Source organism: Copadichromis virginalis, linkage group LG12 (assembly GCF_057382275.1).
Source record: "Copadichromis virginalis isolate Kocher_CV1m ecotype Utaka linkage group LG12, C_Virginalis_male_GT1.1, whole genome shotgun sequence".
In the NCBI taxonomy this organism is placed as follows: domain Eukaryota; kingdom Metazoa; phylum Chordata; class Actinopteri; order Cichliformes; family Cichlidae; genus Copadichromis; species Copadichromis virginalis.
The window spans coordinates 19,055,538-19,077,004 of NC_140629.1; the positions used below are offsets into that span (position 1 = coordinate 19,055,538).

Genomic DNA, 21,467 nt, shown 5'->3' on the forward strand with positions numbered 1-21,467 from the left:
ATGTGGAATTCCCCAAGGTTCCATCTTGGGACCCCCTCTGTTTAACATTTACATGCTCCCACTGGCACAGATTATAAACAACAACAAAATAAACTATCATAGCTATGCAGATGACACACAAATATATATCACAATGTCACCAGGAGACCAAGGCCCTGTACAGGCTCTTGGTAAATGCATTGAGGAAATTAATGACTGGTTGTGCCACAATTTTCTCCAGCTAAACAAAAACAAAACTGAGGTAATAGTCTTTGGCGCCAAAGAAAAACGATTACAGGTCACCAGAGAACTTCAATCTATACACCTAAAAACCACAGACCAGGCGAGAAATTTGGGTGTAGTGATGGATGCAGACCTAAACTTAGAAAAACACATTAAGACAATAACAAAGTCAGCTTACTATCACCTAAAAAATATTTCGAGGATAAAAGATCTGATGTCTCAACAGGACCTGGAAAAACTAGTCCACGCATTCATCTTTAGTAGGCTTGATTACTGTAAGAGCATCTTTACAGGTCTACCTAAAAAATCAGTCAGACAACTACAGCTCATTCAGAACTCTGCTGCTCGAGTCCTCACTAAGACCAAAAAAGTGGACCACATCAGTCCAGCTCTGAGGTCTTTACACTGGCTGCCTGTCCGTCAGAGGATAGACTTTAAAGTTCTGATGCTGGTCTATTAAGCTCTGAATGGTTTAGGACCAAAATACATCAGTGACCTCCTGACCCAGTATGAACCTTCCAGATCCCTCAGGTCATCTGGATCCGGTCTTTTATCAGTTCCCAGAGTCAGAACCAGACACGGAGAAGCTGCATTCAGCTTTTATGCTCCTTATATCTGGAACAAACTCCCAGAAAGCCTCAGATCAGCTGAAACACTCAGTTTATTTAAATCCAGGTTGAAGACTCACCTGTTCTCAGCTGCATTTGAATAAAGCACCAAATCCACACTTTTAAGCTTAAACTTCAAAACTTACATTTTAACTACTGATTTTATCTATTGTTCTGATTTTATCTGTTTTGATTTTTTTTTACATACTGTTTTGTTTGTTTTTTTGTTTGTTATTTAGTTAGTTAGTTTGTTTGCTTGTTTTAATCAATTTTAAATCATGCTTTTTATTTGTTTTTGTTTCTAATGTCTCTGTAAAGCACTTTGAACCACCTTGTTCTTGAATTGTGCTATACAAATAAACTTGCCTTGCCTTGCCTTGCCACAGGATCATTCATTGTTGTAGGTGCCCATTTTTAATGCGTGTTGTTGGACTTCTTTGTGTGACCACGAATTTTAAAGTTGGACTCAGCCAAGCTCTAGATTGACTGCGCGCAGGTAAATCGATCAATATTGTAGGTATATTGGATGTTTGCTTAAGATCTGTGATTTTGAATGGTTTAATAAAAGGCACAGCCCGAAAAAGGGACATGGGCTCATCTTCCTGCAGGCTCACCACTCGCATGAGGTACCGTAGGGGTCGTATGCAATGTGAGCTGGGCGGCGCCCAGGAGCGGACGTCCTTCCCTTATTCTTCACTTATTTGCTCAAGTGAAGAGATATGTTTGACATATTTTTGACAAATTATATGCCAACAAGTCACTTATAACTGTTTATATTCCTGCAATAAATTTTTTGACAAATACCCCTAATCACTTTTTTTGCAGATGATCACTTTTTGGCACAACAAAGGCAGCTGGCAAAGCAACTAGTGGAGTGGTTGTAGCAAGGTAAACTGGAGACCATCGATCTGTGAACTTTTTTGCATGGTACAACTTCATGAGTTTGGCATTATTCAGTAACTTTTCAGATAAAAAGTAACCAACTTTATTAAGTGGTAGCACTGGGACAGACCCTCCTGCCCTGCAGCAATTGAAATAGGCTCCAGCTCCTTTCCTCTTGGACAAGCTGGATGGATGGGTGGATAGATGAGTAAATGGATGGCATCGATGATTTTTTTTGTTACTTCTGAGAGCAAAGTTAGTAAATATTTATTTAGCCTTTCACTTTGGGTCTTGCGCTTTGCAGATAGTTGCTCAACACAATGTAGGATTTAGCTATGGGCAGGGTTGGGGTTGGCCCTCTAAATGTGGAAGTTGCTTGTTCTCTCCCTGGTTGTGTCACGTCTTTCCTGGTACTTCAACTTCCTTCTCAGTAAAAACAATTATCACTGCTGTTAATTTCGTGGTAAACTTCCCCTAATTTCAATATTTTTTGATTATCAAATCCCAGAAAGAGAGATTGCTGTGAACTTTGAAAAAAAAAAAAAAAAACAACAGAAAATTTCCATCATTTACATGACTGGCAAGGCTCCAACACTCAGCGTTTTAAAAACTCCTCCTTTTGAGTGATGGGGTTGAAATTTCTTGATCTGCCCGTCTGATCAGTTTATCTGTGCTGAGAAAAGCATTTCACTGACAGCTCTGAAATGTCACGGATAAAAGACTTTAATGTGACTTACGAGGCAATCAGTGAAGATCATGCTTTTTCTGAAGGAGATACTATAGTGGGCACAGTTAATTTCCGACTGACCAAAGACGTCAAAGTCAAGAGCGTTTTCGTGAAAGCCAAAGGAGACTCTATCGTAAAGTGGACAGAAGGTACTGGAGAGGAAAGGGAATTTCATTATAGTCACCGGAGATATTTCAAAGTGAAGGAATTTCTATTTGCAGAGAATGCTAGAGGTAAGGGGTTCATGCATTTAAAACCTGAACTCAGGTTGTTATTGTGCCATTCCTAGCAGGACTTTTTGTTGCCATTTCAGTCCTCATGAAGGAATATAGTGTTTTTGTCATGTTCTCTGGCCTCTTCTCAGAGTTTGTGAGTCCTTTGGAGTTTTATAATCCTTTATCTGACTACATTTAATTCTCATCTTTTTTTTTTGATTGTCTTAATTGCTTATAGGTTTGTCATGTCACCGCCTTCTGTCCCATTACATGTTTACCTCGTGTGTATAAATACTGCTTTTCTTATATATCCTTCATCTTGGCTTCGTCACTTCTGCTGTGTACCTCTTGAGTCTAATCTTGTCATTTTTCTATTATCTGCTCTTTTTGGCTAACCCGTGGCAAGCCGTGGTGCTTTGTTTTCCTAATATGTGTGTATAGAAGTATAAACACACATATTCTTCCCTTATTCTTCACTTATTTGCTTATTCTGGAATGATTTTAAATTCTGATGCTTTTCATAGAGTTTATGGCTGAGTTATCAACATGTCCGAGTGCTCAGGTGGAGACAGGACTCATCCAGAAGAGGGCTGATTTATTTCCCCATGTAAACCTGAAGTTTGTGTAACTGCCAACTTACAGTGGAAAATGAGCTTTGATGTGTTGTCCGCAACAACTACTCTCATGAAGGTTGCCACTATCAATCAATTGGTATACATTTATCAGAACTGTGACACCTGTGGATCCAAGTGAGGTAAAGGAAGACTGGCAAGCTTAAAATGCATATCACAGAAATTGTTCTTATCTGGATAATTAAGCATGCATCAACACTTAAATTGGAGAGCATCCCCACCCCCATCCAGCCTTGCTTGTCTATGAAATAAAGAAAATACTTGTTTTGCAAGAATCTTTATGACTCTGTGTCAGGCTAGTTAATTTTGGGCACTTAAAGTATGATTAGAAAAATGTGTTTTTGTATTCGTTATAATTTCTCATGACTTCTTGGGCAGATCTCTCTTGAAAAACACATTTTAATGTCAGTGACACTTTTTTCAAGATAAATAAAAGATATGCAACAGTCATTTTGCCAAAAATAGATTGTGGCTTGTACCTTGTGATTCAAACATATTTTCTGGCTCAGAATGACTTTTATGATTCACAAGAGATATGTTTGACATATTTTTGACAAATTATATGCCAATAAGTCACTTAGAACTGTTTGTATTCCCACAATAATCTTTTAACAAATACCCCTAATCACTTTTTTGCTGATGATCACTTTTTTGGCGCAACGACGGCAGCTGGCAAAGCAATTAGTGGAGTGGTTATTAAATTTTTTTGTTACTTCTGAGAGCAAAGTTAATAAATATTTATTTAGCCTTTCACTTTGGGTCTTGCATGTTGCAGATAGTCACTCGACACAATGTAGGGTGTAGCTATGGGCAGGGTTTATGGGCCACATTTAGAGGGCCAACCCCATGTGGAAGTTGCTTGTTTTTTTCCTGCTTGTGTCAGGTCTTTCCTGGTACTTCAGCTTCCTTCTCAGTAAAAACAGTTATCACTGCTATTAATTTATTGGCAAACTTCCCCTAATTTCAATATTTTTTGATAGTCAAATCCCAGAAAGAGAGATTGCTGTGAACTTTGGAAAAAAAAACCAACAGAGAATTTCCATCATTTACATATTTCTTTACTGGCAAGGCTCCAACACTCAGCGTGTTAAAAACTTCACCATGTGAGTGACGGGGCTGAAATTTTTGAACACAGGTTGTTATTGTGCCATTCCTAGCAGGACCATTTGGACATACAAGTTTAATCATATTTCTCTTGCAGGCACTTCACTTCCCCAAGGGGCCCACACTTTTAAATTCAGGCTTAAAATCCCAGAGGGGTATGTGGGAATTTCTGGCTTCATGCATTAATACCGTGCTGTAGTTTGCTTTTACAAATAACTAGATTCTGTTTTTTTAGGAACATGCCTTCGTCCTTCCAGGGGAAACATGGAAAAATTGTCTATGTGGTTGAAGCAAAGATATCTCAGAGCTGGCATTTGCCTTCTGCAGTACAAAAAGAGATCAAGTTTGTTTCTAAGGCACTCCTCAAGTAATGGTAAACACTACAATGATGTGTTATAAATTTGACATCTGGATTACAATTGAGTTGATCTGAAAAAAAAATGTCTGTCTGGTTCTTTACAGTGTCCACAATCTAGTTCAGTGAGTAAAGACGTCGGTGTTTTCTCTAAGGGACAGGTTCAAATGTCTGCTACCATTAGCAGAGGAGTTTGTTTTCCAGGTAAAATATCTGCAACTTACAAAATAAAATGTGAATAGATTTAAAAATTAAGCTCATTGTTAACATTTGCTATTGACAGGTGAAACTTTATCTGTTGTTGCCAAAATCTGTAACTCTTCCTCCAAGAACATAGAACCCAAATTCAAACTTCAGCAGAAAATAGTGTACAGATGCGATGGCAAGACTAAAACCTGTGATGAGACTCTGTTCAAAGAGGTCGGGGACACTATCCGTCCAAACTCAGAGCAAACTGCCTCCCGCCAGTTGAAGATTCCTAGTGATGCCATCGCCACCCTCCGTAACTGTGATATCATCTCAGTTGAATATCAGTTAAAGGTATAAAACTATGTCATAGGGATTTCATGGTGAACTTTGGTTGTAAATGTTTGTAGGTAAATAATAGATAAAGAAAATGTGTGTCTTAACCTCTTAAATAATTAATAACTACTATGAAGATAAGACGCTGCATAAAAAAGCATAACAAATAATAATTATATGTCAAATTAACAAAGTAAAATTGGTAGTTTTATAAATTGCACTTTTAATTTGATGGTTACTTTAGTCTGATTTGATTCTAAATCTCTGACTTTTTCCAGGTATATCTGGACATTAGTTTTGCCTTTGACCCAGAGGTGGTGTTTCCACTGCTCATCATTCCTTACAGATTTGCAGCCATTCAGCCTGGGGAGCCTGTGGGCCCTTACCCACCTGGGAGAGCCTGGGCTCCAAGTTACAGCAACTACCCTTCCCTTGCCTTCCCCACTGGATCAGGTGCTTGTCCCTCACTAGATCCCGCTCAGCATGCAAACATAACAAGTGGCAATTTTAACCAGTGGCCACAAGGTGCTGCTCCATACGGGTTTTCAGTTCCAGGATTCACATCACCTTCAGTACCTGCATACCCTCCTGCTACGCCTCAATTTCAACAGGGAGAACCATCTCTTTCCCCTGAACTGGTAACTGAGCAAATTAATAAACTAAATGTGAGCAGTAAGTGACACCTTAAAAATAACTGTTAAGGTGAAAACCAAATTGGTCAGAGGCTATTCCTCAAACTGTAACTTTTAAAGTATCTGAAAGAAAAGAAAGTGGAATTAAATCATGTCATTGAGCCCAGATTTCACCTGTTGATGGCAGCAGAAGTCCAGCATGACCAAATGTAACAGTGCAGACAGAGATTCATACTGCAATCTCTGATCTCAAAAGAGGTCTTTGAGTCTCTTATTATATTTTTTTTGTTGATCCAACGATTCCTCTGTGGTCGTTGTTTTTGCCTAGATTTGAGAGGTATATCATCTTTCTCCACTGTAAATGATTCAAAATGCAGCTCCTGGATTCTTAAGTTGTATGAAAAAAGCAATACATAACTCATGACAATTAGTTTGTAAAGGGAATAAAAAGTGCAGTGTGGCATTATTAATTAGAGCTAGCGGTGTGTGTGCTTTTTTCATTTCTTTTTTCAGAAGCATGCGTCTGCAGGTAACTAATTAGTGCGTAAATTTGCTGTGAATTTTACTTTTACAGTTATTCTTTTTGTCTTTGCTACATTGTACCTGTAGAATATATATATACTGGAAGTGCTGGGTATACAAGTCTGGCCTAAGTCTTTGGTCAGAAAGACTGCAGCAGTCCAGGAGTTTAGTTCACTGTCTTTAATGAAGCTTCACAGAAGATATGCACTTATAATTGTGGCAGGTGCAGTATCGGTGACTATAAGCATGGTTGTCTGGAAACAGAAACAGGTAACACTATAATTAGCAGGCTCAAAGACAACCAAGCAACAATCAGAACACATCATCTACTCAGACACAGCAATATTTTACAATGTCCACAAGGGGTCGCCGTAAGACCAGAAGTTGGCTAAATAGCACATATCTTCCCAGTTGCTAGTACTAAGGCAAGCATGTGGCGAGCTAACAACAGCTAAACTAAACAATAAACAACAGAAAAATCCTTTAACCGCGGGATATAATCATTGGGGGAGATTCTGGCCACTGGTATTAACTTAGTGCTAGTTAATTAAATAATTAAATAAACCTACTAACGTGGTAGCAGTGTACTGAGGCATAACTTTAGCTTAAACATACACAAACAACTATAACTATTATCATACCAGTTAACCTGTCAAAGGCAATAACACTTACAGTCTCATTAACGCACACGGAATCACACAAACTGCGATACAACTGCCATGCTCTGCTGCTGCTTTTCGTCCCTCACTCTCCCTCTGCGTGATGCGCACATGATCACTGGTGCGCTCATTTGGGTGCGCTTGGTTCTTGCCTCTAGACATCCTGAGGCCGAGTCAGCAGGGAATTTGCACAGTACCCATGTCTTATCTTTGTTGCTTGACTGTTGTCAGTAGGTTTTATAACAGCATCATCAGACAGTTGTTTATGTCAGTAATTTCCCAGGATATGCAGACATTTGTCTCATAATTGATAGTGTAGTTGAAACAATTGGTAGCAATAAAGATAACTTCATATCAAAATATGTATAACACTGTATTGTAACTGCTTTATTTATTTTCTATTGTTAGATTTTATCCGTGTTTGTTTTTCATTTTTTACTTTTATAATTTTATCCCACAATTTTCATGCTGTTTATCATTGTTGTGCTTTTTGCTTGGTTTTCATTTTTGTATGCTTGTCTGTGTTTTACTTTTTCTTTAGATACAGTTAATGTAAAACTGCCAACTGCACTTTTAAATGTAGTATAAAAATGAAATTGACTTGGTGTATGTAATTATTGTTCACATATTTAGGATGAGAAAGCCTTCTTGCAGTGCTATCCTTAGGAGAGAGCTGCATTTTATCTTAAAGAATATTTAATTGTTGCATAAGTGGTTCTATGTATGCTGGAGATGTAAGTGTCACAGTCCGGCGAGGGCAGACTGTATGTGTTGACAAAAAGGACCCAAAACGCAGACTCCAAAAACTGAACGTGGCGTGGATTTAACAAAAAACAAGCCGTTTATTGAGGCTAGCAAAAAGGGTACAAATAAAAGGGCATTGGGGAAACTAAACAATAACCTAAACTGGGTGAACTAAAACTAAACATGGAAAAAACCTTAAACATGGTGAACTGACATAGATACCTGAAGTTGTGACATGGATGAGCAGACGACCTGACAAAGAATGACTGAAAGCACACGGACTAAATACACACAGGAGGATAATGAGGGAAGTGGGAACACATGGAGAAACAGCTGACACACATGAACATAAGGACGTCACAAGGAGAGAGTAACACTAAAAACATTGAACATAGGAACACAGGACCCCTCCAAAATAAAACAGGAAATATAATGAGACGCAGACCTGACAACATAAGACCCACAGACATGAAACACACGAAGGGCAAGGGAGACTTCACAGGGGTTGAAAACACAAGGGGGAACTAATAAGCAAATGAACATAGGAAACTTAATAAGCTTAAACATACACTATAAACATCAAAAGAACTAAAACTCAAAACACTGGGTCATAAGACCCAGGATCGTGACAGTAAGGTTCTAGAGGTGAAACACTTGCCAGGGCTTGTGGCTTATGCATTTTGTGACGACCTGCGTGGTCTCTGTTAAATCACTTAACGGTCATTTTGTATACTTACCTGATTTGTTGTCAGATTTTTGGCCACAAAAAGGCTACACACTAATTCCGACTATGGCAGATAATAAAACTAAAATCATATTTAGCTCTCTATAGAGGTTCGAACAGGCTATACATTTAAGTGCGTGGCTTTTTTTCTTTTCTTTGTTTTTTACTGCAACTATATACTGGCCAGTGGTTGCCAGTGGACTCCCACACTGAAGTCCAGGCCCTGTATTTTAACTGATTAGTACTGGTTGAAGCTCAAATAATAATCTGTAATAAAAAACATTTTGACCTGAACTACTGGTAAGTAGATGCAATCTAACATTTCTCTTGATATTTACATCAATAAAATTGTTGAGCAATTGCAAGCTTCGAATTTATTTTTGAGAGTGTACATTTTCCAGGCCGTAGACAAAGTCTTCATCCAGTGATCTATTGAGAAGGTAACAGGAAGAAACTATCAGAGATGCCAGTCACAGACCTGAAGATGTCTTTGGTCCTCCAAGGTATGGAGGCCTATCTCCCCCACCACTTCCCCTACCAGTGGCAGATGCCCTCAGACATCGGTGCATTGGTGGTTCTTTGTGTCCGGGGATGGGCGTCCAGGCTCACTCCTTGGTGGCTGCTTATCGGGGCCTGGAGCCTGGGGCTCGCTCGGGCCGCTTCGGGGGTGGGGTGCCCTCAGCCTCTCGGCCTGGGGCTCGGTCACTCTGGCACAGCTGGCTGCCAGCGGAGCTCACGGGCACGTCACTGCAACACCCCTGGCTTCTGCTCCGCGGCTGCTGAGTGAGCCCTCATCTGGGGCTCTCCTCAGCTCTTTCTGGGATAGTGGCGTGGTTGCCCCTCTGTTGGTCTTCCTTGGTCTCTTGTGTTCTGAGGGCCTCTGGATGTCTGGAGTTTTGATCTCCTCCATACCTGCTTCATGCCCTGGAGGACTGGGCTGTGGCTCCCCACACCCTCTAGCAGATTATTACATGAAGGAACCTTTTAAAAACAAGCGCGTTCATGCTCACAGGTGTACACACGGGTGCTCACACCCACAAACTACACCCTTTTTGTCTCCTACCTCAAAGCACACTGTGCGCTGTCGATCTTACGTGCTGCACAATAATGTTTAATATTTAGTATTTACTGTTGTATTCCCATATATCATCGTGATGTTGTTTATTCTATTGCTCTCATTTTCTTCTGCTTGTTTTCTTTTTTCATTCTCAACACGTGAAGTTAAAAAAAGTATCTACTGTTAAAAAAAAAAAAAGAAAAAAAAAGGAAAATGTGCGCTGTGGCAGTTTTTTGACCATAACGTTGTGATATGTTAGCTTTGTTTGTATGTACGAGTCAGAAATAAACTTGGACAGCTCACAAAAAAAAAAGAAAAGAAAAAAAGAAGATGTCTTTGAATCTTTGAAAGACAGAGAGTCTTGGAACATCTGCAGGATGTTGAACTGTCAGTTATTGTGTCATTTGAACTTTAAGTATGCTTTGAACCTAACCTGATCCATTAAAGTACACCTTTGGGGTGTTCCCTAAAGCTATAAAATACATCAACAACAGTTCTTAGAAAGACACTCTCAGAAGGAGCTGCTGTCAATCTATGGCATGTAGAAACGAGGTACTCCCCTTTGAGAAATAAATGTTTTTATTTTACATACCACAATTAGTGAATCTACAGGGTGGGCCATTTATATGGATACACCGTAATAACATGGGAATGGTTGGTGATATTAAAGTCCTGTTTGTGGCACATTAGTATATGTGAGGGGGCAAACTCCTCAAGATGGGTGGTGACCATGGTGGCCATTTAGAAGTCGTCCATCTTGGATACAACTTTTGTTTTTTCAGTAGGAAGAGGGCCATGTGACACATCAATCTTATTGGTAATGTCACAAGAAAAACAATGGTGTGCTCGGTTTCAACGTAACTTTATTCTTTCATGAGTTATTTACAAGTTTCTGACCACTTATAAAATGTGTTCAATGTGCTGCCCATTGTGTTGGATTGCCAATGCAACCCTCTTCTCCCACTCTTCACACACTGATAGCAACACCGCAGGAGAAATGCCAGCACAGGGATCCAGTATCAGTAGTTTCAGGTGCTGCATATCTCGTATCTTCACACCATAGACAACTGCCTTCAGATGACCCCAAAGATAAAAATCTAAGGGGGTCAGATCGGGAGACCTTGGGGGCCATTCAACTGCCCACGACGACCAATACATTTTCCAGGAAACTGTTCATCTAGGAATGCTCGGACCTGGCACCCATAATGTGGTGGTGCACCATCTTGCTGGAAAAACTCAGGGAACGTGCCAGCTTCACTGCACAAAGAGGGAAACACATCATCATGTAGCAATTTCAAATATCCAGTGGCCTTGAGGTTTCCATTGATGAAGAATGGACCCACTATCGTTGTACCCCATATACCACACCAAACCATCACTTTTGTTGTTCCAACAGTCTTGGAGGGATCCATCCAATGTGGGGTAGTGTCAGACCAATAGCGGTGGTTTTGTTTGTTAACTTCACCATTCACATAAAAGTTTGCCTCATCACTGAACAAAATCTTCTGCGTGAACTGAGGGTCCTGTTCCAATTTTTGTTTTGCCCATTCTGCAAATTCTGTGCACCGATCTGGGTCATCCTCGTTGAGATGCTGCAGTAGCTGGAGTTTGTAAGGGTGCCATTTGTGAGTAGCTAATATCCGCAGAAGGGATGTTCGACTAATGCCACTCTCCAGTGACATGCAGCGAGTGCTACGCTGTGGGGTCTTGCTGAATGAAGCTAGGACAGCAACTGATGTTTCTTCATTAGTAACAGTTTTCTTGCGTCCACATTTTGTCAAATCCAACACTGAACCAGTTACACAAAACTTAGCAAGCAGTTTGCTAACTGTAGCATGGGAGATGGGTGGTCTCGTACGGTGTCTTGCATTGAAAACTGCTGCAATGACCTGGTTACTGCGTTCACCAGATATCAACACAATTTCGATCCGCTCCTCACGTGTTAACCTCTTCGACATGTCAATGGCTGTGAACGAAGAGAAACTTGTAAATAACTCATGAACGAATAAAGTTACGTTGAAACCAAGCACACCATTGTTTTTCTTGTGACATTACCAATAAGATTGATGTGTCACATGGCCCTCTTCCTATTGAAAAAACAAAAGTTGTGTCCAAGATGGCCGACTTCTAAATGGCCACCATGGTCACCACCCATCTTGAGGAGTTTGCCCCCTCACATATACTAATGTGCCACAAACAGGACTTTAATATCACCAACCATTCCCATGTTATTACGGTGTATCCATATAAATGGCCCACTCTGTACTTCTACATTAGTGTGAAACCTTTTTCCCTCTTCAAAGCTAAATTAATGTTACTGGCTATTGATTGATGCTATAGTTGATGTGACCCCTATCCTTTCAGAGTTGTGTGGTATTATTTTGCAATTTCTTTTGTCATTTTATGCCATTACATTCGTACATTATAATATTGTAATGGTAATAACACGTCTTTCCAATTTTGGCCCACTGTTAATGTTAATGAGCATTAAGTTTGCACTTTTACATACTATCAACAACCATACAATGGCTCTTTTGAGAAACTGTTATCCAGAATTATATGTTCTCCTGGCTGCAAATGATACTTTATCCCAGGATAAGAAGGAAAAAAACATGTAGCAGGGGAACATGTCTTTTCAAACCCTGCAATGCCAGTCACATACCACATGTCAGTTTTTGGAATATTGAATTGCTCTGCAAAGGAGACAGCTGTGCTGTTTTTTATAATGTACCTTTGAGCCCTGCCCTCTTGAACCAATGTTCACATTACAGGTATTCAAAGACCTGCAGCTAGAAGGCATTTCTTTTTCTGAGAAAAACACACATTCTTGGATATTATGGCATGCAGGAACATGTGCTGCATGTTTTAAGAGACTTATCATTTCTGGTTGAATAAATACAGAACATATCAGTTTAAATGTTACCAGGACAATGATAGTTTTATAGCAGCAGAATAAAGAATAAAAATAGTGCAGTCCATAGCACATAAACAACATAGCTAAAGTGAAAGTGAAAGTGCCACAGGCTCACTTAGTGTGGAACAGACTTAAACTGAATAGCACCAGCTTGGGAATACCATTTCAGAGATGTATAGTAAGGTGTTGAGATTGTGCCAGAGAGAAGAGCAAATTGCACAAATAGATATTTTGTGCAGATAAATCTAAAACAGCTGCAATAAGGTATGGTACGGACAGAAGAATCATTGTACAGTTTCCCAGAAAACAGCAGGAATGAGTTCCTGAAGCATTCCTTATTACAGCCAGGTTAAATAAGCCTGAGGGAGAATGAACTCTGTTTTCACAGCAGCATGAAGTGGAGTGGATGGGATGTATTTTCTATGATTGAGAGCAGTTTTTGCAGTGACTTCCTATTCCTCTTTGACTCCGGCCAATAATGGTTAAAGCCTTGTGAATTAGTTTGTTGATCCTGTTGGCATCTCTGGCAATGGTGTTTAGCTACCATAATGTTTTATTGGATTATATTTGATGGCTTGGGTCCCAGAAAGATTAGCAACCACTGTTGTGGAAGCTAATGGAGTTCCTTATTAATAATTAAATAATTAATTAAATATAAGTGGGACCTTATTGATTGGAGTTGGTTTATTTTGTTCAGCTTAAGCAGGAAGTTCTGATTTAGTTATATTATTGTGGTGAATATTGTATTTAAGCAACAGTTGATGTAAATTTAATTTCATATAAATTTCATATTTAATGTATAATTTTATAACTGTATTTGTATTTACATTGCATGTATATGACAAACTGTATTATTTTTCTTGTTACTGACCCACACACACAGACGAGAGGTCTAATCAAGTTTAATTTCTTTCTTTCTTTTCTTTCTTTTTTTTTTTGCCTGTCCAGCACTGTAGCAATCAGAATTACTGTCTGAAGGCAAAGACAAATGTCCAACAGATTTATTTTCTTGAGTGGATCATTACAGCTTTTGGTATACTGGTGGATTTTGTTGTCATAGTTTAATCGATCTTTATTATTTATTTATTTATTTAACTTTTACATTTTTGCAGTCAGAATGGACTGGGCTGGGGGACAGGAAAGAGAAAGAAATTGGGAACTGAGTTAACGATGGAGAGAGAAAGAAAACTAGAGGAGAAGAGAGACAGAGAGAAAGGACACTGAAAATCTGTTTAATCACCTGCTGAAAAAAAACAAGAAAAAAGAAAACATCACAAGAGGCAAACCACAGCAACAGCCAACATAAGCACAAGTAACAGTAAATTATAAATATTGAATGTCAAATTCAAATTCAAATTTTATTTGTCACGTACACAGTCATACACAGTACGATATGTAGTGAAATGCTTGGACAACTGCTCGTGACCTAAAGAAAACAAAAAAAGGAAAAGGCTATGAATAAGATAGGAAATAAATATGAAAAATTAAAAAGGGTAAATTTAACTGGGAAAGAATAAGATAAAATATGTAAATTAAAGTTGAAAATAAAATAACTGTACAACAAAATACACAATATAGAACTATATAAGAATGTATGAAGAAATATAAATAAATATATACACAATAACAGCAGCTGTACAAGTATTAACTTGAAATGAAGAATATAATGTCCAGTGTTGTGCAATCCACATTATGTCTTGTGCGGTGCAAATATGCTTAAAGTGATTTAAGTGATGAAGTGTCCAGAATGTCCAGTGTGTGTGTAACTGTATGTGTGGGTCAGTACTGTGTGGTGGTGTGATTGAGAGACCGTATCGCCTGCGGGAAGAAGCTCCTCCTCAGTCTCTCTGTGTTGGTCTTCAGGGAGCTGAATTGCTTTCCTGACCTCAACAGAGAGAACAGTCTGTTGTTGGGATGGCTGAGGTCCTTCACGATCTTCCTGGCCTTGGTCCAGCACCGCCTGCTGTAGATTGAGTGCAGGTCAGGGAGCTCGGAGCGGATGGTGCGCTCAGCTGATCGCACAACCCTCTGTAGAGCTCGTCTGTCCTGCATGGTGCTGTTCCCGAACCAGGTTAAGATGTTTCCCGCCAGGATGCTCTCTATGGTGCACGAGTAAAAGTTCCTGAGCACCTTGGAGGGCAGTTGGAAGTCTCTCAAGCGTCTGAGGTGGTAGAGACGCTGACGGGCCTTTTTCACCATGGTGTTGATGTGACAGGACCATGACAGGTCCTGCGTGATGTGAACTCCGAGGTATTTGAAGCTGTCCACTCTCTCCACTGGGCACTTGTTGATGACAGGGGTCTGGTAGTTCCTCTCCTGCTTAGTGCTGAAGTCCACTATCAGCTCCTTTGTCTTACTGACGTTTAGAAGGAGGTTGTTCCTCTGGCACCAGTTCTCCAGATTCCTAATCTCCTTCAGGTAGGCCGTCTCGTTGTTATCAGAGATCAGGCCCACCACGACGGTGTCGTCAGCAAACTTGATGATGGTGGTGGAGCTGGTAGTGGCCACACAGTCAAAGAGTACAGCAGGGGGCTCAGAACACACCCCTGGGGGGCTCCAGTGCTGAGAGTGGTGGAGGCTGAGACATGTCTGCCCATCCTTACTGCCTGTGGTCTGCCAGTTAGGAAGTTGGAGATCCACTGACACATAGATGAGCTGAGTCCCAGATGCTCCAGCTTGGTGGTGAGTGTGGAGGGAATTATGGTGTTAAATGCAGAGCTGTAGTGTATGAAGAGCATTTTAACATAATTCCCCCTTCTAGTGTCCAAGTGAGTGAGTGATGTGTAGAGGAGATGTGTGGAATGTTGCAGCGGCTGCAGTGATGCGGACGCTGTACCGGTCTGTTGTGGTGAAGAGAGAGCTGAGTGTAAAAGCGAAGCTCTCAATTTACCGGTCGGTCTATGCCCCTACCCTCACCTGTGGTCACAAGCTGTGGGTAGTGACCGAAAGAACGAGAACGCGAATACAAGCGGCGGAAATGGGCTTCCTCCGAAGGGTGGCTGGCCTCTCCTTTAGAGTTCAGCCAACCGGGAGAGCCGCTGCTCCTCCACATTGAAAGGAGCCAGTTTAGGTGGTTAGGGCATCCGACAAGGATGCCCTTTGGTCGCCTCCTGGGCGAGGTTTTCCGGGCATGTCCCATCGGTAGGAGGCCCCAGGGCAGACCCAGGACACGCTAGAGAGATTATATCTCTCGGCTTGCCTGGGAACGCCTTGGTATTCCCCTGGATAAGCTGGAGGAGGTGGCTGGGGAGAGGGAGGTCTGGGCTTCTCTGCTTGGGATGCTGTCCCCGTGACCGGGCCCCGGATAAGTGGAAGAAAATGGATGGATGGATGGATGTTACTGAGCAACATACAAGACTGATAATGCATGATATGTTTAGAGGAAGCAGCCAACCAAGATAGCGTGTGTCTCTGAGTACCTGTTTGTACACACCTGTACATTGCATGTCATGTACATGCAATGTAAATACAAATACTGTTATAAAATGATACATTTAATATGAAATTTATATTTACGTCAACTGTTGCTTAAATACAATATTCTTTTTATACAGGTGTGTACAATATTCACCCTCAGAGGAGGAGAAGCGTCTATGTTTTTTTTTTCTGGAATCTGTCCAGGGTGCACCCCACCTATTGCCCTGTGGTAGTTGAAATAGGCTCTGCATGGGGAAGAGAATGGATAGATACTAGAACACCAAGAATACCTGTTGAATCAATTACATTTTTTAAACTTTGATTTACTGACAAACTAAAGTTATTCCCTTGTCTCCTGTGGGACAATACGTTTTAATGTTGATTCGGTTCAGAGAATTCAGAGCTTTAACATGTGGCCACCACTGATTAAATCTACTGGAACATAGATGTTTATTTTATGGGTGTGTGCGCTTTATCACCAGATTAACATTTTTCTGCACCATTTATTTTTTGGTCTTTTCCCAACAGCGTTGCATTTTACTTTTATATTTTTTATGGTTTTTGTAGATTTTTCTGTGGAGGAAAAGGTACATGGCAGGGTGGTGGTTTGTCTTAATTCCTGCTTCATAAATAGAAGTTTTTATTTCTCAGGAGATCTACATTATTAAAAAACTAAACTAACATTTGGTGGAATGCTCTATGAGCATTGCAAGTGTTCTGTTGAATCTCATTTGGCCACAGACAATCTTTAGTCAAGCATCTGTTATAGAAACTGTGGGAATGTGTGTTATCAAAACCAAAGATGCTAATCATAGCCATGAAGACATTAGCATTCAAGGCTGGACAGTTGCAAAATTTGGATTACTTTGCACCATCAGCTGCTGTGCTGTTTGTATCTAAGTACGCTTTTGATTTAACCAACCCATTCTGAAAACTGTCACGGAGCTGGAGCCAACACCCTGTCAAAGAAAGAGACTTGGTTCTTAGAAACGCATAAGAAGAGAATTCCTAGAAGCAGACTCTCAGACTGAGCAATTGTCAAGTTATAACATGTGTTCATAAGATACTCCCTTTTTTGAGCCTTTTAAGTGCACTTGTTTTGTTTTCCTTTTACATAGCAACACCTGTAAATGTCTGTGGACAGTAGAGAGTAAAATGTTGCTTTTTTGTTACTGGCCATGGTTAAATCGATCCCCACCCTGTTGTGTTTTTGGGGTGATTTTATGATACTTTGTTTGTCACTGTGGTGTCTCATTTATACATTATAATATTGTAAAGGTAAGAACAAGTCTGGCTTTTCAACTTTGGGCCCCTCGTTACTGTTAATATTCTATATCATCAAAAGCAACAATGGCTCTTTTGAGAAACACTTTTTCAGAGGTTGAATATATGTCCCCAAGGCTGCAAATGACACTCTCATGGACTAAAGGATTAATGACCTTAGAACATGTCTTCTCAAACCCTGAGATGCCAATCAAATTCCCAAGGATTGGTGTTGGAATACTGAACTCTGAACTTTAAACAGCTATGTGATTTAGACTAATGTAGTCTTTGGGCCTACCCTGCAACCCATTTGAGCTATTCTTTAAGAGTTATTCCAAGAACTGCAGCTGGAAGACAGTGTTATTTCCAGGAAAAGCTTCTTCAATTATTGCATGTTGTGACATGTAGGAATACTTACCTGTGTTTGTCTTCTTTGCTCATGTCTCTTTCTCTCTCTCTCTCTCTCTCTGTTTCTTTTATTATATGCATAATTGTATGGTACAGATTAACACTTTAAATAGTGGGTTAGCCAGACTTTATTTTTGCTCAAGGCATACATGCTGTAATATTCTTTTTGCATTTCCCTCTTGCCATAACGTACATATGAGATGTTACAAGATGTTTGATCCCACTGCTTGTATTCAAGTCCCATCAAAATTTTAAAGGGCATTTTGTTCTGACATTTTGCAAGAGATACATTCTAGACTGCTGGCTCATGTAAAGAGCATATAGTGAGATTAAAGTTTAAAAATTATGATTTATTTATCAAACCACTACAGCTCTGGGTTGACTAAGTAAACACACTTTATTTTAGCATAACATAATTGTCGAACACATGGTAATCAAATACACTTAGCATTGTAAAAAACTATTAGCTATACATAACCAGTTGATGTCAGATTAATAGCTGGACTAAATAAACCAAGAACATTAACATCAATCATCATGCTTCTTGAAAAAAACCCCAAATCTGGCAGCTTGAACAACCATAATTAATGTAAGTACACAGAATTCTTACGTACACATTAATTCTTTTTAACATTAATCTGTTCTATTCAGAGAAATGTGTAGAATTTAAAAATCTGGAAGTTCTTTTTGTGCCTTTTCTACTAATCCACCCACTACTGATTTCAGTGTAAAAACTTCTCATTTCAGCAAGTTAGCTCATGTTTTACTGTCTTGTTTCTGAACTAAGCTCTTCCAAGAAAAGTTGTTTAAAACCATACGGCTCCAAAACGGCCTTCTAAGTAGGGTTTGAGCTGGGAAATTGAAGTGAAAAGATTTAAAAGTAAAAAAACTAAGCCAAAAACTAACCAACAGTAAATTATGCTTTTTTAAAGCCTACATCTAACTTTATACAAGATATAATCTGTATGTGTAATTCTTTCTGCGAATAGTTTATCTTGTGCCTTTTTCTAAATTTACAGAAAAGGAGCTTTTATAAAGGTCTTGAACAATAACGCCTGTGCCTGCTTATGACTGTCAGTGGCCACTGACATCTAACCAACCATCCACTAAACACTAGAAAATGGGTATAGTAGACAGTGGTGCCAGACAACCCCGTTCCCCATCCTTTTATTGAAATCTGTGCACTATCACTTGATAGCACCATTTGTGTCAATTTCAGAGGAACCAGAAATCTTATCTGCACTAGTAACTAATTACTGTCACGGTCCCCGTGCCTGCTCGGCTGGCCCTGTGTGGCTACATGTTATGTTTTGTCTTTTCTCTCTCTCCTCTCTCTCTGCTCGCTGCCTGGGCGGAGCTCATTGTGAGCTCCCGGTCTCCACCACCTGTAGGCAATCACCTGTGGCTCCTCACCCTGTTTGCTCCCGCTACTTAAGGCAGTGACTGAGAGCACCTCGCCGCTGGACTATTGAATAACGCTCGTCAGTGCTACTTTAGCCTCAGCCAGTTTTGAGCTCTGTCCGTAAAAGTTCCGTGCTAACCCTTGTTCTCTGTATGCAGATTTCTCGTGTTTTGGTTTGGAGACTCTGGACGCTTTTCCCGACCCCGCTCTGCACCCCTGGGAACCCTGGCCCCCTTCTCCCTCACCTGTATATAGTGCACCTGGAGTGTGTAAATAAACCTGTTTTTCTGAGACTTCAGTCTGCGCCGAGTCCTCCCTGCTCCTCCGTGACAATTACATTTTGTCACTAAACTGTTATTACTTTCATATAAATTTAGACCCAGTTGCGCGGCATTTCCACTACACCAAAATGCCGTTACACTTTCGTGGAAGACCCAACAAACCTGTAAAACTAAAAGCTGCTCTTGATTGCACCACAAAGGTTGTGGCATGACAGTTCATTATTAAATGTTGTGCAATACTATTGTGCAGCATCTATGATTTGATGCCTAACTGGAATGACTCAGACTCATGCCAAAAAGTGCTTTTTCAAAATGTTTTTAGGATGTTGACATGATTGTGAGATTTTAAATGTGTAACTTTTCTGTGCAATAAGTACCCGTATACCTATGCACATTTGCCTAGCAGTCCTCAGTTGAATACATACTATACTACTATACACGGATCCATGCTAATACCGGTATAGTTGTGGTCTTAAGTGGAAATAATCTCACACCTCCACTTAAGCCAGACAAATGAGGTATGATGAATGAACAAAAGAATATGCCAGACAAAATAAGGTGACAGACAGAAAGAGAATGATCTGGTACTGGTTGTAAATAGGTGTGAATTACAGATATGTGTGCATGCTCTTACAAATCCAAAATATGAAAACATGACCATTTATCTAAATGGATATTTTAAGATCCAGTATTTGAAGTCTATACAGTTTAGGCTATGCTCGTTTAAAAAAAATGGAGATTGGTTTGTTAAGATGAATACACAGAAAATAGATGGAGAGGCAACTTGTCTGAGGATCTATGTTGCTTGCGAATATTGAGACAAGTGAGATAGATCTGAATTTTCTTGTAAGACTATCTAATCCTCTCTTGCCCAGTTTTAATGAGCTCATATGAATTATAGCTTCAGTTTCCTGTTTTTAGCTGGCAGGTGTGGTCCTCTGCAGCTGTAGCTCATCTACTTTAAAGTTTCTTGTGCATTCACAGATGCTGTTTTGCATATTCTGGTTGTGATGGGTGAAAATTTGAGTTATTTTTCTTTCCTATTAGTTCAAAACAGATTGTTAGTCTCCTCTAACCTCTGGGATCAATGGGACATTTTCACCCAGTGAACTGACACTTGCTGGCCAACTTTCCTTTTCCAGACCATTCTGTGTAAACCCTGGTGATCGTTCTGTTGGAAATCTCAAGACCGGCCGACATGCCATGAATTACCATACCAGATTAAAAGTCACTTAAATAATGTGTTTCTTCCTTATTTTGATGCTTTGTTTGAACTTCGGCAGATCATCTTCAACATGTCTACATGTCTAAATACACTGAGTTGCGATTGTGTGATTATTTACATTAAAGAACAGTTGCAAAGACATCTCTAGTAAAGTGACCAATGAGCATTTGCACAGGGAAACTGACCAACAGTTGTTTATAATCAGCTGAAAAACCTATGACACTTTTGGAAGGTCAGAGAAGAAGCATGATTGGTAAGTTCTTAGCTGTTGAGCTGGCAGCTAAACTATGGTTAAGTTAGAAGATACAACTAAGTTATGTTTTGCTAAACAATTTTTTTATTGATGAGGGAAATATGTTGAGGATTAAATATTATTCGAAATGTCTTGACGTGTGCTTAATCACTGGGTAAGAAAAATCCCAGAAAGTTGATTCCGTTCATCTGCATGTGGCGTTTTCCGTGGGAGAAACGTTTCATCATTCATTGAACTGAATTCTTCAGTCTCAGCTGACTGCATCTTTTCCCAGCCTTGTAAACAGCACAATTGCACAAGCACCGAAACTAGCACTATTGACTAACAACTGGCCATGAGGTCAATCTTAAGTGACTTCAGGAGAAACCTGCACTCCACTGAAATTGAAGAAGTGTGCACCATGTGCAGATAAATGGAATCAACTTTCTTGGATATCATTTGTAAAGTAGGAAAGAAAGTCATTACCTCATGATATAAATGATCCTGCTCTAATTTGGCACCATCTACAAAAGAGGCAAATTATAGCAAAGAACTGTGTTTATGTCCATTGGTGTATATATGCATGAAAGTTGAAGAGAAAGTGCCTCTGTAAGAAAAAAGGTGAAGGACTGTGAATCAAGACACACAGTGGGGCGTGGTACAGAGGGTGGGTACAAGTTCAGGCTTGCCTCTGTCCCAGCCCAGGTCTATGTATGTATT

At 39.9% G+C, this 21,467-nt stretch overlaps 1 protein-coding gene and 1 long non-coding RNA gene across 2 annotated transcripts; both read left to right on the forward strand.

The window, feature by feature from the left end:
* The first annotated feature begins 1,418 nt into the window (after nucleotides 1–1,418).
* Nucleotides 1,419–6,112, forward strand: LOC146696834 (arrestin domain-containing protein 3-like). The gene is made up of 7 exons (XM_085474086.1): nucleotides 1,419–1,456; nucleotides 2,410–2,672; nucleotides 4,488–4,545; nucleotides 4,626–4,753; nucleotides 4,833–4,949; nucleotides 5,029–5,285; nucleotides 5,546–6,112. The coding sequence occupies exons 1-7, from the start codon at nucleotides 1,419–1,421 to the stop codon at nucleotides 5,945–5,947; spliced, it is 1,263 nt and encodes a 420-aa protein (XP_085330212.1). The 3' UTR covers nucleotides 5,948–6,112.
* A 12,648-nt stretch (nucleotides 6,113–18,760) lies between these two features.
* On the forward strand, nucleotides 18,761–19,302 carry LOC146696835 (uncharacterized). The gene is made up of 2 exons (XR_014923119.1): nucleotides 18,761–19,088; nucleotides 19,168–19,302. It is a non-coding gene; the product is annotated as an uncharacterized LOC146696835 (long non-coding RNA).
* The last annotated feature ends 2,165 nt before the right edge of the window (nucleotides 19,303–21,467 follow it).

Excerpts from the sequence above, each read along its gene's own strand:
- LOC146696834 (XM_085474086.1), top strand. The coding sequence starts at position 1,419 with ATGGGCTCATCTTCCTGCAGGCTCACCACTCGCATGAG. Across the intron at positions 2,673-4,487 it reads ATTTGCAGAGAATGCTAGAG|GCACTTCACTTCCCCAAGGG; the intron begins GTAAGGGGTTCA and ends TTTCTCTTGCAG. Across the intron at positions 5,286-5,545 it reads CAGTTGAATATCAGTTAAAG|GTATATCTGGACATTAGTTT; the intron begins GTATAAAACTAT and ends GACTTTTTCCAG.